Below are 18,772 nucleotides of genomic sequence, written 5' to 3' on the forward strand. Positions count from 1 at the left end.
ATCAGACTAACTCAGTTAGTTAGTCTGAACTGCAAAGGCAGTTCAACTAGAACAACAGTAGCCAAATAAGCTAGGTCCATCCAAACACTTTCCAAAACTCTTTGGAACTGAAATACCTGAATGTGTACACACTATTCTGACACTTTGGTCATTATATTTCTGTCTTATTGATACAAATGGCAAATCATTACCTTAACTTTTACAAAGAATATTATTTATATATTACAGAAGATAATTAGAGTATGATCTGGCAAGAAAAATTACCTATTTTTATACTGCTACTAATATAATTTGGATACACTATTCAGAAAAATAAGAAGTTTGTAGCAGTGTGAGGCATCATCACTGGGCAATATTATTTTCAGCTTTCCTCTATGTAAAAAAGAGTTATACACTATTTTTAAGTATTTGATGTGTATCTTAGGTAGAAATAGTTGTGTGTTTTTGGTAATAAAATAATCTACCAAAATTAGCACTTACATTAAATGTATGGAAACTACTTTTGGGGTATTTGGTATTGCTTATAAAATGTGATCTCAATATCTTAATAGCATTTTCTGCTATTTTTCTAGGATAAGTTGCAACACAGCACTCCCTTCCTATTTTGATGTCTTTTAAGTGATTTTTAAGTGATTTTTGTACAGGATGATATTTTTAATGCCTAAATAAATATCAATACATCCCCCCCCCCCCAAAAAAAAACACTTTGTTGACAGACACTGGGTCTGGATTTGATGTCACCTGATTTGAGTGTGAATAAACAGAAAATTATCGAAACAAAATAGGGAAAAAAATAAAGCACTGGACCTAAGGAAAAAATACTGAGGAACGCAACAAGGGGGGATAGCCTTGAAAGAAATGGATGCTTTTGAAAGCAGTTCATTCTAGAGACTGGGAAAAAAATGTTTAGTGTCACCAATGTCTTTCTAAAAGACCTATCCTCCTTTGAGCAGTAGTATAGAATGAGAGAAGAAGAAGTAGCTGATGTGAAAGATCAACAACAAGTGTGATGGAAGAAATAAGAAAGGATTTGATGTTAAAATGCAATATTATGATGCAAATTTGAATCAGAGGCACTAAAAAACAGAATTTATACTACATAAAAATAAAATCAGGGATGTGGTGCACAAACTTGAGAAGTTCTTTCAGAATGTTGAGGAAAAAAACTATGAGTGAGTAATATGTTGTTTTTTTTCAAGTAGAAATAAAAAACAGAGACTGTAACTTGGAACTTAAAGCTATGTAGGTATATAGTATATATATTTATATAACAAAGACAAGTGACACTAAAGAAATAGAAAAAGATATAATTGAAGAAAATTATCCTAGAGAAGAGAAAAAAAATTGTCCTGGGTAAGCAAATCAAGCGAGGTCAATGAAGAGAGAATTTCATCTAGACACATCCTGGCTGAAATTTGAAATTATTAGTACAAGGGAAAAAACTCCACAAGCATACATTCAGACTGACCCAATATGTTGTAAATGGAGGGATAAAATCAGACTGGTGTCAGACTTCTCAGATGTGCTAAAGGCTAGAAAATAATTGCAACGACTGTTTGTCATAGTTTGGTTCTTAGGGTCTGAATATGTTCTCTCATTTGGGAAGATATTCTTTACTCTCTAAGGGAGAAGCAGAAAAGCAGATAAAATCAGATTATTCTTTTCCCCATCCTAGAATAAGCCATTCCAATGTTCCCAGTGGGACTTTAACTCTTCCTTAGACCATGGACACTTCAAAGACCTCAGTTTTGGCAGTATCGTGGAATTTTGAGTCCAGCCTTGGCAGAAGCAAGTGTCCTAGTGGCTCTTTTCCATCATTCTCATTTCCCTTAGTGACATTAGGCTCATTATCATTCTACCAGAAGAGCCTTGAGAAGAAACACTGATCGTAGAAACTGTGGTTGTTTGAATCAGTCACATAATGAGCATGAGAGAATGTGAATAGGTTGATATGCTTCCTTCATTATGAGAATTCCTCACTGTGGGGAAAATGGTATAATTAGATACAGGAAGTTCTTCCAAAAGGGGATTTCCTCAAGCAGGGCTTATAAGACTCAGAAGTCCGGCTAGTCAAACATATAAACAAACAAATTGAAGCCACCCACAGTTATGATGGGAAAGGGTCGGGGGGAAACCCAGTTAGATTGATATAGACAAAAATGTGAATATGAGATTGGCCATTGCTTGTTTGGGGACAGTGGAACTATAAGTGACCTTCTTATTTATACTTTTATGTACTTAAAAAAAAAGTGTTTAATAGGAATGCATTATTTAAAAACTTTGTGTAAATAGGCTTTAAATTTTTTTGAAAGTGCTCATATTAATTTTATTGGGAGATTGAATTATGTATGGGTAATGTGTTTTCTTTCTTTGCTAAATATTCCATAAATTTGTGTTATCACTTTTATATTTAAAATAATTAAGGTATAATTAAGAAAGTGAATAAGAGGTAGTGTAAAAATAAGGAATAATTAAAATAAATTAAGAAATAGTGCCTCTCAAAAGTGTCAGATTAGAACTTTTATCAGTACAAAAATTCATACCCGAAAGCTTAAGGGTCTGGAATTTTTTAGGACTATATTATAGAATAAGCATTTTAAATCCTTTCTGCAACAAAGTAAGGTCAAGCAAAAAAGAATAAATGCAGAATTTCAGTTGGTAAGTTAGGTTTTCTTATACTGAATAACCCAGTAACAGAGCCATGACAATCTCTTCAATTTTTCCCTTTGCAAGATTTTCACAGAAATAAATTGTGATTTATGGAATGCGATATCCATGATTGAATAATGAAAACTGCTTTTTATTTGCTTTTCTCTTTTCTTAGACATTTTGATACACTAAAGGCTTGCTAGTTAAGCCTTCTGTTGTTGGAAGTTGATCTGAGACATGTATATGTATGTTTTAAATACTAGTGCATCTTTGTGGATTTCATTTAGATAAGATGAAACCATACACTTAAAATGAAAACCTCAAATCATTACTTGCTGTCAAAAGTTAATTGTATTCATTTCCTTGGTTGTTTGATGTCCCAGTATGAATCAGCACAAATGAATAGCATGCTCTGTTAAGATACTGGCTTTTGTTGCCTTCTGTACTATGGATCTAATAAGGAGTAAGTTGGAGGCCTTTAGATTTGAAGGAAAATAATCTAGTGAAGTTTTGATTCAGATATTCACTGCACTGATATCCAAGGAAAATGCAGTTTCCCATAGAAATATTTGCTTTCCTGGTTCTTTCTATGGTGACTGTAAACTTTATGAAGAGAAAAGTTTAATGTTCACTTTCTTTATCTGATGAATGTATTCTAATGACTCCATGGTTTCAGGCAAGCTTCTGTTTGTAACAAAATGCAATTCTACTCAATAAAATTATACATCTTCCTTGACTTAGGATGGGGTTATGTAATCCCTAGTGACTTGCCCTAGGTTACAAAGCCAGCAAGTGACACAGCCCAGATCTAAACTGGGTCTTTCCATTGTTCTGCATTGAATACAGAAATGCCTACACAGGCTATTAGCAGGCCTTAAGTTCCGGCAGGTAGAGGAAAGTGTAAAAAGATAATATAAATAAATGGTTCTTGGGTATGGACAGAAAAGTGAGAGCAGTGAATTTTTTTAAAAGTAGGCTCCATGCTCATTGTGGAGCCCCACATGGGGCTTAAACTCATAACCCTGAGATCAACACCTGAGCTGAGATCAAGAGTGGGATGCTTAACCAACTAAGCTACCCATGTACCCCCCTAAATTTTTTTCAATAGGTAAGTTACAAATGTCCTCAGGTTTCTGTGGCATAGGTTAAGAATCTCTGGAAATCTCCAGCATTGTGTGTAACGATGATTTAGAGAAATCACTGCTTGATTTTAATTCCCTGTCCCTCCGTTGCTCCTTCCTTCTCTGGTGCCTTATACAGTAGGCCAGGTAGATCACAACAGTTTGGTAAATCTTTTGACCCAAGTTCTGGTAGAGTAGCTAAGGAGCAGGTCAGGGGAGAGAAACAACCATAAATATGCTCCAAAACAAGCACACAGAGAAAATGTAAGACGATTAAACCATAAGTTCCATGATGGCAGGATCCAATTTTCTTCAGTTTGGTGTCTTTAGTGCTTGACACAATATTTAGTGCATAGTGTTGCATCCTGTCTGTGGGAAGTCTGAATGAGAAGTAGAGTTCATATTTCCTTTTTTTTAATTTTTATTTATCTTTTAGTCCAAGAGAAATTTTTCAGGGGCCCAGAGACCGTAGAGCAGCAGTGAAGAGAAATGTTAGGATAATGTTAGATGGTATTGGACAGTAAAGAAAATGAGCTAGAGTATATTCATTTAGTACAGTGCCTGGGATGTAGAGAGTGGTTAATAAATGTTAAATGGGGAATTAAAAAAAAAAAAACAGAGTAGAGTGTTTAGGTAAGGCAAGTCCGAAAAATATTTCCATCATAAGATGTACTAAAAAATTATTTGAGTTATATTCTTCCTGAACATCGATTAATGTTTATTATTTTATAAATTCATTATCCAATTAAAAATAAATTCTGTTTCTACAGATTAGATATTTGTAATACAGGAAAAAACATAGTAACTTACTATTTTTATTTATGAGGAAGGATATGATATTTGACTATTATGAATAAAAGTTGAATTAATTCTTAGTACTTATTGCTGGATCTGCAGAAAGGTATACATTAGGAGCATTTGGTTATTGATAGTGCTAAACTGATGGATAATCATTTTAAATGATATTTAAATGATAAATGATGATAGAATCTTCATTTATGCTGTTTCCTACAGCACTATCTGAATAATACTGTTATCAGTATACTTTTCACAGTACTAAAACAAATACTGAAACACATGAAGTGTCTTGACTAAAAACGCAGGTCTGCCAAAGATCAGGGCTGGTGTCTTATTTGTTTATATATTCATTATTCCTTCCTTCCTTCCTTCCTTCCTTCCTTCCTTCCTTCCTTCCTTCCTTCCTTCCTTCCTGTATTCACCAAAACTTTAAGTGTCAGATATTGTGCTCTTTGCTGAGGGTATAAATGAAGATAGAACAGCATCCTTCCCCTCAATAAGTTTATAATATAAGAAAGGGAATAAGTAAATTAAATGAATATTTATAACACAGTGTGGTAAGAATTTCACCAGGGTATTATACCTAGGAGCCTTTAATTCTTAGTGATGAGTGGATGTTGAGAAAGGCTTCACACAGGAGATGGTACCTGAGGTATCCACTGGAATATAAGTCAGCATTACCCAGGTAGAAATCAGGAAAGCCTTTCTAGATGCAGAAAGTTACATATGTAAAGTCACAGAAGAATGAAGACACAGCAATGTGGGCATGCTGAGAGTAGAGGGTGCAGCTGAAGAGGGAGATCTGTCCCTAGGATGATGTGATTTTCTTTTTCCTGCCGTTTTCAGGATCCTTTTCATATACAAGTGGAAAAATCATTCAGGTTTGTGACTTTGTAATGTTGGCTCAGCAAACAATAAAAACAAGGTACCCGGGGGGAAAAGTGGTTGCAGTGATAGCTCTGTGGAGTTTAGGCTGGATAAAGAAAGAAAGAGAAGTTTAAAGGCATGGTCTGATAGATTGGAATAAATCAGAAGGGTCAGAGGAGTTTGGGTCATGATGAAGTTGGGGAAGGAGAGTGTGGGAGTCAGGAAGTGACAACTGGAAGGATGGGAGGTTCTGAACCTCAGATTGGACTTGCAAGGCTAAGTGTTTTTTCAATCACATTGTGGGTCACTTCCCTGATAAGATAACTAAGGTAACAAATGAATTTGTCTAGCAACATAAAGTAACTGCCAGATTTTTAAGTCTTTCCTGTTAGAAGTGCTATGTAGATCTACTTTTATGTACTTTTGATCCTATAAGTATTGCATACTTTATAAAATTATCCTTTTTTGAGTACCATAACCCTTTTTTTGAAAAAAAAAAACCTTATTATTTTAGAGTAGTTTTAGGTTCACAGCAAAACTGAGAGGAAGTTACAGAGATGGTTCATATACTCTCTGCCCTCTGCCATTATCACCATCCCCCACCAGAGTGGTACATTTGTTACAATTGATGAACTTGCACTGACACTTCATAATCACCCAGAGTCTGTAGTTTACATTAGGGTTTACTCTTGAGATTGTACATTCCGTGGGTCTGGACCAATTTATAATGGTATTTATCCATCATTATAGTACCATGCAGAGTGTTTATTGGTACTACTGTTAAAAACCTCTGTGCTCTATTCATCTCTCCTTTTCACCCTCCCAACCACTAGAAAACCACTTATCTTTTTATTGTCTCCATAGTTTGGCCTTTTCAAACATGTCTTACAGTTTGACACATACAGTACGTATCCTTTTCAGATCGGCTTGTTTCACTTAGTAATATGCATTTAAGGTTCCTCCATGTCTTTTTCATAGCTTGATAGCTCGTTTCTTTTTAGCACTGAATAATATTACATTGCCAACTTTTGATAGTCAAAAGATATCCTTGCCATAATTGTGTCTGGATCAGAAGATACATGTACATATATGTAAAGCTTTAATAGTATTTTTTCTAATATTCTATGAAGTAATAATGCTAATTATGATTGACCCTTTTTTCCCCAAGTCAAATGAGAATGGACTTTCTTCTATTTGGAAATTCTGTGATTTTGGAAAATTGTTATAAAAAGAACCCAGTAAAGAAAAGGTAATGCAATAGTCAATGCTGGTCGTCATTTAATTGAAGATTTTCTAAGTAAGAAAGAATAGACTTTAAAAATTCTAACCTTCTTATCAATCATATTTATTGTCTTAATCTGTTTTGACTAATCACCCAAAGAAGCTCCTGAAATGTTAAGGAAAGAAAAAATATAGTATTATATGGAAACAATGTTAATGTATAAATAATTTTATGCTAGGAATTAGTATAATTTTATATGAGGAATTTTATACTAGGAATTCAAATAGATACCAAGGGAGCAAACATTTGCTACATATATATATATATCCTTATATTTTACATTGGGAAAATAAAAATTGTAAATTTTTAATAAATCTTCATGTGTTTTGCCATTAGTATTTTTTCACTAAATAGAATTTAGCCTAAATTTATCACTGCCTATCTCTGAAATTATTGCCCTTCTCTTATTAACTGTATTTTCTAACCATATTGGTGTTTGGGTATGGGATTTTTTGCAAATCCAGCTATAACTGTCAAGATTTAGTCCTTGCCTATGTGTTTTATTGCTAATGCACCACCTACTGGTAAATCAATTAATAAATGACCTCTCAGATTTAACAGACCTTCTCTCTAGTCCAGCACTGTCTAATAGAACTTTCTACAATGATAGAAGTATATCTGTGATGCTCTGTGTGGTAGCTACTAACTGTATGTGGCACTTGAGCACTTGAAGTATGGCTAATGCTCCTTAAGGAACTTGTTCTGAAATTTGATCTAGTTTTAGATAATTTAAATGTGAATTTAAATAGACATTTGGCTAGTGGCTACCGAATTGGATAGCACAACTGTAGTATTTTCCAGAGAAAAAAGAAAAGCAGAAATAGCAAGAGCAGAAGTCTTAGGAAATTTATTACAGCTGCTGTGTATAGTAAGGACTCTCATAATTCATTGGAATTATTGCCATTCAGGAATAATTCTGCCATTTTGGAAAAGTTATAGCCAGGTCTTCATATTTACATTGATGAGATATCATTTGGAAATATGCACTTGATTCCATTATCTTTGGGATTTCAGTGGCCTTTGCCTCTTTGTTCAGGCCGTTGATTTCTGTTTTTGTTTGGCTGATTCGTTGGCTTTTAGTTTTCATCCTGTGCTCTCGCTCTTTGGAAGGAATCCCTGGCCATTTTTATGGGAACTTTCTAGTAGGCATGGAAAAACTTAAAAGATGTGAAAATGTGTTCCATTAACATCTCTACTCATTTGAAAATTAAGGAAAATTTAAATGAACAAGCACATCTGTCTATTGTAAATCACCCTTAGTGAAATTCTGTTACTCATTGTGCAAGCTTCATACTTAAAAGTTGGTTACCACTAGAACTAGCTGGAGTTACCTCCCTAATCAGAAGCGGAAGTAATGCATTTTCAAACAATGTCAGTGTGTTTTAAATACACTGATTGAGCTAAATCACTAGGTACACATCTGTTGGGATAGGACATAACTACTAATTACAATTCTCAGCAGGCTCAATGACAGTCATTATGTAACTTTTTGAAGTTAGCTTTTTCAACAGGAAACACAGATATTTAGAAGAGTCAGAGACTCTGTAAAATACATTTTACAGTCTGTACAATTCAATAGAAATTACGTTCAGTAATTAAATACTAATTATTTTCCAATTTCTCATGTAGCATTGCTTGATGTTAGATCATTCAACGTATCATCCACAATATGTATTTGGATGAGAAAAGTATTTGGGGAGCAGTTGTAAATCTGTTCTATTATGTTTTCAAATATACGAATCAATTAAGTGGTTAGGCTGAATGTAGGTTTTTAACTCTCTCCAAAATAAGGATATTTATTTAGATTTTATTGTGAGAACTCAAGTAAAAAACAGAAACTTAATACTGAAAACTACTTAATGGAGTATCTTCTCATCAGAGTCTTAATTCCTCATTACATGAAATTATCACTAGGAACACTTAGAAGCTTGGAAATCTTCCATCACAGGGATTAATTGACAGCCCTGAAAATACATTTTTTTTTTTTTTTACCAAAATGTAATTCAATGCCTTTTTAAACAACAATTTACAATTGGTTGCTCCACTAGGTGACTTTTGGACACATATCCTTTTGGAGGAGGCTAAGGAAAGCATCTAGGACTTTATAACCCTGCTTCTTAAACTGAAAGTTGCTGAGATAAAAATCCTTTCTTGCCTGATTCTGTGAATCTCACTGCTTCCTGGGGTAATGAAAGCACTAGACCAGGAGTCCGGGCACTTGGGATCTATTTCAAGGAAACATGCCCTCCTCTTTCTCGCTTTCACTTTGTGTGCTCCTTCCTCAGACCACACAAACACAGTGTATCAATTTTTAAAATTGAATTTCCAATTCTCTTTTTATTTATGGATGTATTGGGACATATTTTCTGTGGGCCAATGCTGGAATCAGTGGATGCTTGGCAATGCTAATAGGGATCAGTGTGAATGAGCTAATGTGAAATTTAGAGTTCAGATGGAATTATCCCAGGTATAATGATATGTTTAGGCCCAGGTGCTTCCCACTTTCCCTATGCATAGTTAGTTCAGTTTGTCAGTGTCTCTCAAATCACTCCCTTCCTTATATCCCTGGTAACTTTGCATGTCATCCCCTTTGCATGTCACAAACCTAAACTACTAAAATCCTCTTTTCTTGGACTTCCTTCAAATTTTGTTCCCTCACTTTAATTCTTAGTATAATCAGGTGAATTTTCCCCAAGATTGCTTTAAAATTTTTTTTAATGTTTATTTATTTTTGAGAGGGAAAGAGACAGAGCACGAACAGGGGAGGGGCAGAGAGAGAGAGGGAAACACAGAATTCAAAGCAGGCTCCAGGCTTCCAGCTGTTAGCACAGAACCTTGAACCCACGAACTGGGTTCAAGGGTTCTTGAACCCATGATCTGTGGTGCTTGAACCCACGAACTGTGAGATCATGAACTGAGTAAGGTGGGATGCTCAACAGACTGAGCCACTCAGGCGCCCCTCCCTTAAATGCCCATGCATTCAGAACCTTTTTGTGGTTTCCTAATTACCTCAGAATAAAATTGACAATCGTTAGCCCTCCACACACTGACTCTTCCATAATACTTTTAATTTTTTTATGTTTATTTATTTTTGAGAGAGACAGAGAGAGAGAGACAGACAGAGAGACAGAGAGACAGAGTGAGAAAGGGGGAGGGGCAGAGAGAGAGAGGGAGACAGAATCTGAAGCAGGCTCCAGGCTCTGAACTGTCAGCACAGAGCCCGATGGCGGGGCTCAAACCCACTAGCAGCTAGATCATGACCTGAGCCTAAGTGGGATGCTTAAATGACTGAGCTCCCCCAGGCATCCCATCTTCCATAATACTTTTAACATTTTATCTTCAACCTTTATCCTCCTAAAACAATGTATGGAGAAAAAAAAATAAAAATGTTTCCTTTCAATATATGGATACTATTCACTTTAAATGAATCAGATATTCTTATGTCTTTTCCTTTATGCCTGTTTCTTTAACATGGGTAACTAAATATTTGAACTTGTTCTTAAAACTTCACCTCTAATTATGAATTCAAAGTAGAGAAACTATCAGATTATTTTCTGCCATGAAATATTACTCATGCTGCTAAATGTTATCTCTTAGAGCAATATCAGGCAGACAGTTTGTAGTGTCTGTATGAGTTTTGAATTTTCTTGGTATCGAATTTCTCCAAAGGGTGGCTAGGTACTACACCTGTCTTCATCTTCAGTATCCAGAACTGATTTTCTGGTGGCCAGTGAATGTTTCCTCTACCAGGCTCCATGTCCATTATACTTTCAGTGGATTCCTGTTTTCGGCTGCTTTGGCTCTACCTGTGCTCTGTTACTTCTATCTTTCCATGATTTGCCCAATTCCACGCCCATTGCTTGAGTCACAGAAGCATCCCGACTACCTCCAGATTACATGGTTCTCACTCAGATTCTATGACCTAGCTCAAAGAGCTATTTTGACTTTAATGTTTCCTATCTAAATCCTACCTTTGATGTGAAATTCCTCTCATAAACCACCTTCTTTCTCCCATCCAAGTACTAACCAGGCATGACCCTGCTTAGCTTCTAAGATCAGAGGAGATTCAGGTGGTATGGCCATCAACTAAACCATCTTTCTGAATAGTCAGGCTTCTGTAGAACTTTTTGCTTTCTTTCTCTTTCTTTCTTTCTTTTTGTGACACACAATTTTGTACTTAATTACCATCATTTTTCCCCAATCATATTATATGTACTGAGGTACTTTTTTACTGCCCCCCCCCGCCTTTTAACCACAGCTCCCTGCACAAAGAGAAAAACACAATTGCACCCAATAGGTGTGTGTTCCTTAATTGCTGAATGGACCTCAAAGTAATAGTAACAGACTATAGGGAAGATTTGGGTCACTAACTTTATCTCTCATGTTTCCATGTGAATTTCAATGGCTTACTGGGTCACATCAACAATGTTCGATTTCATTACATAAGTACTTTCTTTTCCCCTCGCAGCACATGCCAGCAAATCACTGCTTACATTTAAAACCTATTTTGTAACAAAGTCTGATAGTTATCTTATGAAAAATTTATAAAGATTTTTTTACGTATTGTTTAGTTTACCATAATTAAAAATTATATCATGTGAGTAAGTTTGGCAAAATTTTTTGAAAGAGGCTAAAGCAGTTTATCAATTTTAAGGTGACGTGGCTGCTCTATTTCCAAATGCTTGTACTGACCAGGCTGAGGAGTGAAAGTTAGAATAAATGGTGTGGTATGTATTACATGGTATGAGTTTAAAGTTTTGTTTAAAACACACTATCATCCTGTTTCTCTGGGGACAAGAAATAAGTCTACTGATTTTATTAGTTGCTCCTTTATGAGGAGGATTTTTAAAGCTGACAATGAACAAGGGAATCCTGGTTAAATTGTTGAGTATATTCCATGGAGAGCTGACGTTTCTTCCATAATCACATGCTGCCACATGGAAGTCAAAGGGCCAGACAAGGCTTCCTTTTTTTTTTTTTTTTTTTGCCATGTTATGTCTGTATGAACATTAGAAGTATTAATTTTTTTTCTATGGTGTCAGGAAAGGGTGGATGTCTGTCACTAATTAGTTCACGTCACCAGAGAGAATGTTGCAGTAAAAAAAGGAAATATTTCTCAAGATGATGGATGAAGTTAAACCCTAATGACCAGAATTACTTCACTCAGTATGAAATTGATATTATCATAACCATATGCTCATTACATCATCACATCCCCTTTCTAACAAGTGCCAGGTGACATAGGTATTAGCGTGGTTTATTTTAAATCAGCAAAATGTGGAAAAACTAGATTTATCTATTTTTATTGAAATTTCTAACAAATTTTGAGTATCTAGAACTTGTTACATTTCAGAAGAATCAAATAAGGTATATTTCATATCATTTATTAGTGGGATGTGTGATCTAAATAGAACATGCAAGTATGAGAATTGTGATCAAGTTTCATTTGTAAATGCCTAGATAATATATATAGACACACCTATTTTAAATGCTATGTCACTTATTTGATCACTCTCCGTCATACTTTACTGTATAATGGAATATTGATACTAGCAAAAATTACATAGTGCCTACTGTGCACCAGCAATTGCTTTAAGTGTTTTATGTATGTTAATTTAACTAATCTGCAATAATACTGTGCCTTGTTATCCCCACTGAGGCATAGACCAGACACATGGATTACTTAACCATGTTGAGGCTTGTTAGGTGCTTTATCTGTAGAATGGCTGTGACACTTCATAGAGTTATTGTGGAAAATAAATGATAGGCCTAGAGTTAGATACCTACCATGTAACAGGCACTCAATAATTTTGCCAACCTTCCTATTTGAAGAGCTGACTACCAGAAGGAGATTTAGTACCTCATTGTACATAATTTGGATTTGTATCCAGTATTCTGTGGGTTCTGTGTGGTTATAAAGTGTCTAAATTATGGGTACTCAATAAATGTTTGTTGTGTGAAAGGATGAAACACAAAGAAATTTGCCCAGGTAATCTACACATGCCAGTGGTGAAAATATTTTAAATTGTTGCTTAGATAATTCAGAGCATTTCCATCATCTGATTAATTTATTGGTGATAATTAAATCACCTTGAAGAGAAAGTCTTTTAGATCTTTTCTTTGAGAATGTCCTATCAGAGGCAAAACAGCAACAAGTCAGATCCAGCTGACCACCAACAGGAAATATGTCTTGAGAGTGTGAGGTTGACATTGGAGATTTGCAAGAGTTAGGCAAGATTTTATCTTCCACAGCCTTTGCAGGCAGAACAATAGCTATTTTCAATTCATTTTGCTAGCCTTGCCATTTAGAGTGTGCTAAGACACCTAAGTCTTAAAACAGTATTAATTTTTTTTATTTTTAGTATCATAATCTATGTGTATCTCTTTAAATCATTGGTGAGAAATTGTAAAAACTCACCTATTTTGCTTTTTTTATGACTAAAATATAAAGAATGGATTAATGCCTTAATACTAATAGGGCGCCATGTTTCCATTGTTTTGGCTAATGAAAAGCAAGTTGTTATTTATGGTGATGATGTTGGTGGTTGATGGTGGTGGTGGTGATGATGGTGATAATGGTGATGATAATGGTGATTATTGTGGTGGTGAAGTAAGGTTGAAAACCAACTAAGAATGGATTACTTCCCCCCAAAGCCTAAAATTTGACTCTAGACTTTGATAGAGTTGAACTAAGGCTTTTAAGCTTGTTCTGCTCCATTAAACCACTTTATTAAAACAAGAGGAGCTGTTTTTCTAGAAAATTAAAAATTCTAACAGTTGAAATAATTATAGTGAGGTCTATTACAGCCTTATTTAACCTAATCAAGTGAAGGCTGAATCATTCTGACCATCTTTATTCAACTGTTATTTGACAGAAATCTAATTTTGCTTCCATGTTTGTTCATTTCCTTTCTGATTTTCTTGTTGTCAGCAGAAATATTCTTTCCAGGACAATGGCAAATTTCTCACCTTCTGTGAGATGATGTCATCCCATCTGTATGTATGCGCACAGACTGATTTCATGACCCTGAGCAGCACCCTATGTCCAGGCTTTATTTGCGAAATGACCTCTTAGCCCTCTGCATCCTGGTTTGAGTAACTGACATTTATTTTCACTTTGATACCTGAACTACAGAGCCTAACAGTGGAATTCTTGCTGGGAGAGATGCCAGGCCAATTCTGTTAGACTTTATCGGGAGGCACCATGTTTAGACATAAATCCCAAGAGCTGCTGAATCTTTGCAGCAATCCTAGGTCAACATGAGCTAAGCATAAGAAACATTTTATTTTCAGAAAGTGGGACTGAATAAATGTGGGTATTCAATAAATTCCAAAGAGAAAGAAGTGTTCCTTTTTCCCCTCATCCCCTAAAGATTATCTGAAACACTCCCACAGCATGTGTAGTCCTCTGGCATTTCAGAATTGATGGATTCCAGATGGAATCACAACTTGAACTTACTGGCCATGGGCAGTCTGCCCTTGACCTCCTGTATTTCTGTAGCCATATGTTCACCAAGAAGAATCCATGGAATAATAAGACTATCAACCAATTCCACAGGCAGGAAAAACCCTTTAAACATTAACTTCAAAGACAATCATAATTTGAAGAACACAATGTAAACAGGAAAAAAAGGAGGGTGATTGTAAGCTGCTTGCAATTAGGCACTAATTAGTTTTATCCAGTTGTGTAGCCTACTGGTCTAGTGTTACCACTTGTATCTCCTTCAAATGTATCAGGATTTCTCAGACTAATTTTTCTTAGTGAAATTAAGCCACAATTTGCAGGCTAACTTATAGTAAAGATATATCATAAATATATAAAGATCTAACTAATTGAATTTCTCTATCTCATTTATATTAAAAATGCAGTTAACTGGAAAGTTGGCACCATGTCTGTTTGGCTCATCATTGTCTCCCTACAGGTTAACACAGAGCCTGGAAAATAATAATTGTGCAAAAACCACATGTTATTAAATTTATTTATTTTTGTTAATACCTATAACTTCTATTTCAAACACTGTGGAAGTGAATTTATTTTCATTTATCTTACTGAGTGGGCAATATTTACACTAAGAAAATTATTATTTCTTTGATGGTACTTTCTTTGAAGATTAATTCACATTCTGTGGTAATATAGATGTAAAATGTGGAATTGATTAGGCCAGATATATCAACATTCCAGTTACCCCAGGGAATTTTTGTATCCTTTTTGACAATAACTTCCTGATTCATTACTTTACTTTCAAAAGTCTGTTTTCTGCCGTAGAAGTGGAATGTATGCAATGGAAACTTTGAATAATTGCTATTTCCTGTTAAGTTGTCTCCTGTGAATCCATGGGCATGAGATAAATGATCAATATAGCAGGACCTTGAGCAGTGGCAGGCATAAAAATTCTCAGAGCCAAGTTACAATTTAGGAAGGGACTGTATTCCTCAACAGTTTTAAGTGCCTGTTATTTACAAGTCACTGTATAGCATGAAAGGGATATTAAATACTGTAGAAAGCCATGTAATATGGAATAATATGAAAGAGATGGTCCTCACCTCAACAAATTACAACCTAATAAATAAAGAGCAGCAGCCAGGACAAGTGGTGGCTCCAAACCTGTGTTCACTAAATGGAAAGAGGCAAAAGGCCCTATGTAGAGACCTTTCCTGAGAATAGGTTTATACTGAAGTTCCAACTTAGCAGACAGAAGCCAGTGGTCAGCTGGTGGGAGCAAAGTAGGAAGGGGCCACCTGGTAAACACTAGAGTACAGAAACATGACATTGGAACCAAATTCATTTTACTCTCAAAGAGTATTTACTTCCTCTGCTTTAAAATTCCTTTGGTCCCTTCCCTGTACAGATTGGGCTAGACCCCTGATGGGGGTCATATAAAGAGCTCTTTCTGGGTTGGAGTCCAAGGAGGGGGCTCAAGGCCAGCACAGTTGGGTCCACAGGGCACTCCTGCAGGTGAGTGGTCTCATTGATGCCCTGGTCATGGAGCTCTTGCCGTGGCTGACCACCATTCTGCTGCTGCTGCTGCTGCTGCTGCTCATACAGCTGAGCCACATGGCCAAGTTCTAAACCAAGATCCCCTTGTACTGTGTGCTCTGCCTCGCAGTCTCCAGTATGGCCAGGGTCATCTGCTTATTACACCACAGCAGTCAGATGGTGGAGAACATGAATATCATCAGTTGCTTTGTCCAGCTCTTCGAGTACATATAGAACCCTTCACTTTGAGACAGAGGGCCACTAGAAGGTGGAAGTGGGCCAACTCTGAGTCATCATTTTTTAACCACCAGAGTGTCCTGAACATGATAGGCCTGTTGGAGGCTCTCCACAAGTGTTGCATGTAGATCACCAAGCAGGCATTCTCTTCATGGGGCCCATGATAGGCCTGATCATGTGTCTTGGGGACATCTTCATCAACTGGCAGTGCTCCAGGACAAACCATGACTCTGATGTCTGACATAGGCCAGCCCATGGTCATAGAGTACCTCAGAATGTGGATCCACCCTGAGGACATGCAGAAGGACAATCTTTCAAGAAAGATGCCTTTTACCTGGCAATTCAGGTCTAGGTGCCCATCATTTCTGTGGTATACCCCACCTTCTCCTCCTTCTGTGACCCCAAAAGGAAGCTCTTAATTTTTTTTTACATTTATTTATTTTTGAGAGACAGAGAGACAGAGCACAAGTTGGGGAGGGGCAGAGAGAGAGAAGGAGACACAGAATCCAAAGCAGGCTCCAGGCTCTGAGCTGATAGCATAGAGCCTGACACGGGGCTCAGACTCACAAACCGTGAGATCATGACCTGAGCTGAAGTCAGACGCTTAACCGACTGAGCCACCCAGGCACCCTAAAAGGAAGCTCTTTATCTCAGGGACATTCAAGGTGGAGATATTAGATGCCATCCCCACCAGTGACCTCACCATGATTGATGTCCCCAGGCAATGAGGACTACTTTCTTTTACCTAAGACACCTCAAGAGAATGGACCACATCTGCCCCTAGGCCATGAGGACCACCTTCTTCCACATGTTCAAAACGCTCCAGGAGAATGGAGTTACTGCAAGGCCAGCCCAGTAAGCAAGGCCATGGAGCAGAGTAGGACTGGGGGGCAGGACCTGGTGAGAGAGTGGACAGAGGGACCCTTCCCAATTCCCTGACCTGCTCCAGCTGCCAAATATCACTGTATCTTGCTCCTGCAGCTCCCATGGCTTTCATTCAGGCCCTTCCTGTCACTGGCCTCCAATCCAGGTCCCTAAAGTCCCCCAGAGGAGAGTTAGCAGGACCTTTCCCAAGTTCTGAGGGCAAGGCCTCATCTACTCTCATGCTGTGGGATCTGGAAGTAGCAGTAGGCCTGACAGGGTTGGGCTGAGGTGCAAGGTCTCAGGACAAATGGCCAGAAGTAAGGCCCTCTGCCCTGGAACTGCAGAGTAGTGGCAGGCTCCAGGGTCCCAGCCACAGCATCAGGCTTTCAGGGAGAAGAGGGGCTCTGCAGGGACCAGGAACCCCAGTCTCATGCAACCTGGGCCACAGAGAGCCAGGGTGCAGAGTCTGCAACTCCTGTCAACTTTGGGGAAGATCTCCCAAATCCCTGCTGCAACTTGGTTGTTACTTTTATAAACGAATTCTTGAAAGTGCAAATAAAAATAAAGGTGTGGTAAGAAGCCTACAAATCTGCTAAGATAGGAAGCTCTTAACATCAGGATAAGTTGCCATTTCGTCATATATGTTTCTTTCTATTTGCAGAACCACCCAAAGTCACTGTGATGCCCAAGAATCAATCATTCACAGGAGGATCTGAGGTCTCCATCATGTGTTCTGCAACAGGTTTCCCCAAACCAAAGATCACCTGGACCATTAATGATATGTTTATCATGGGTTCACACAGGTACTGGGTTTGTATCACATTCTTTGTTTTTACTGAGTGAAATATTAATTAGAATGAATCAAAAGCCGGACAAAACTAATGTGACTAAGTCCCTATGGTTGAGGGAGCTTTGACCAAAATCCACAGCATTCGATTTTCTAAATAGGCCAGGAAATGTCCATAAAATAATAAATGATGACTTGACAGAGTTGGATGTTCTACAGTCTTGAATTTAATGGCCAGGACTAAGAGCTTCACAATACTTTGCATTGGAAACATGACACCATAACCCTTGGCTTACCTTGAATAATTGAAATGGGGAAAATAAATGTTCTAGGGGGCAATATGTAGTTTCCACTGATCTATTAAAGATATGATCATGGGATTTAATAGGAGAGAAGGAGATGTCACGGATGGAACAGTAGCTCTAATTAAAATGTGTGCAGGGGCGCCTGGGTGGCGCAGTCGGTTAAGCGTCCGACTTCAGCCAGGTCACGATCTCGCGGTCCGGGAGTTCGAGCCCCGCGTCGGGCTCTGGGCTGATGGCTCAGAGCCTGGAGCCTGTTTCCGATTCTGTGTCTCCCTCTCTCTCTGCCCCTCCCCCATTCATGCTCTGTCTCTCTCTGTCCCAAAAATAAATAAACATTGAAAAAAAAAAATTAAAAAAAAAAAATAAATAAAATGTGTGCAGACATTCTTTGTAATTCCTAGTCACTTTTGCCATACTGCCTTGAGATATATTTTATCTGCTGGATGCCTTTAAAGACATTGAATCTTCTCACGCTCAGAATGCAATGACCATGGGGAACAGAAACAAGGAAGCTTCCAGCTATTGAGCTTCCATTACTCTGGGTTTTGTCTGAGGAGGAGGGCTTAGGTATGAGCCAGATTCTATTTCTAGACTCATCACTGACTTGCTGTGTGACAGGAGGCATTGTATCTCTCAGGTTTTCATTGTGAGGAATCATTTAGCATAGCAGTTTACAGAGTGTGATTGCCTGTTTGCAAATTCCACTTCTTCCATTTACAAACTGCCTTTGGGTGAGTTATATATTCCCTTTACTCATCTGTAAAACAGAGATAATAATCGTATCTAACTCACTGGGTAATTGTGAAGATTTAAAACATTAATAAACGTAAAACTTCTGGAGCACTTTCTGGCACATAGCAAGTACTGAATACTGGCATCTGTTAT

General features: G+C 37.2%; 1 protein-coding gene across 5 annotated transcripts in view; it reads left to right on the plus strand.

Moving 5' to 3' along the window:
- Window positions 1–18,772, plus strand: part of HMCN1 (hemicentin 1) — a 483,427-nt gene that overhangs the window by 209,259 nt on the left and 255,396 nt on the right. For 4 of the 5 annotated variants that reach the window (XM_045452692.1, XM_045452695.1, XM_045452691.1 and 1 more), the window contains one exon: window positions 17,457–17,598. In XM_045452692.1, coding sequence (XP_045308648.1) covers window positions 17,457–17,598 — 142 coding nt within the window. Of the gene's footprint in view, window positions 1–17,456; window positions 17,606–18,772 lie in introns of those variants that run through there. The other variant, XM_045452694.1, reaches the window with a different exon arrangement.

The sequence above is a fragment of the Leopardus geoffroyi genome, chromosome C3, assembly GCF_018350155.1.
Source record: "Leopardus geoffroyi isolate Oge1 chromosome C3, O.geoffroyi_Oge1_pat1.0, whole genome shotgun sequence".
Classification (NCBI taxonomy): domain Eukaryota; kingdom Metazoa; phylum Chordata; class Mammalia; order Carnivora; family Felidae; genus Leopardus; species Leopardus geoffroyi.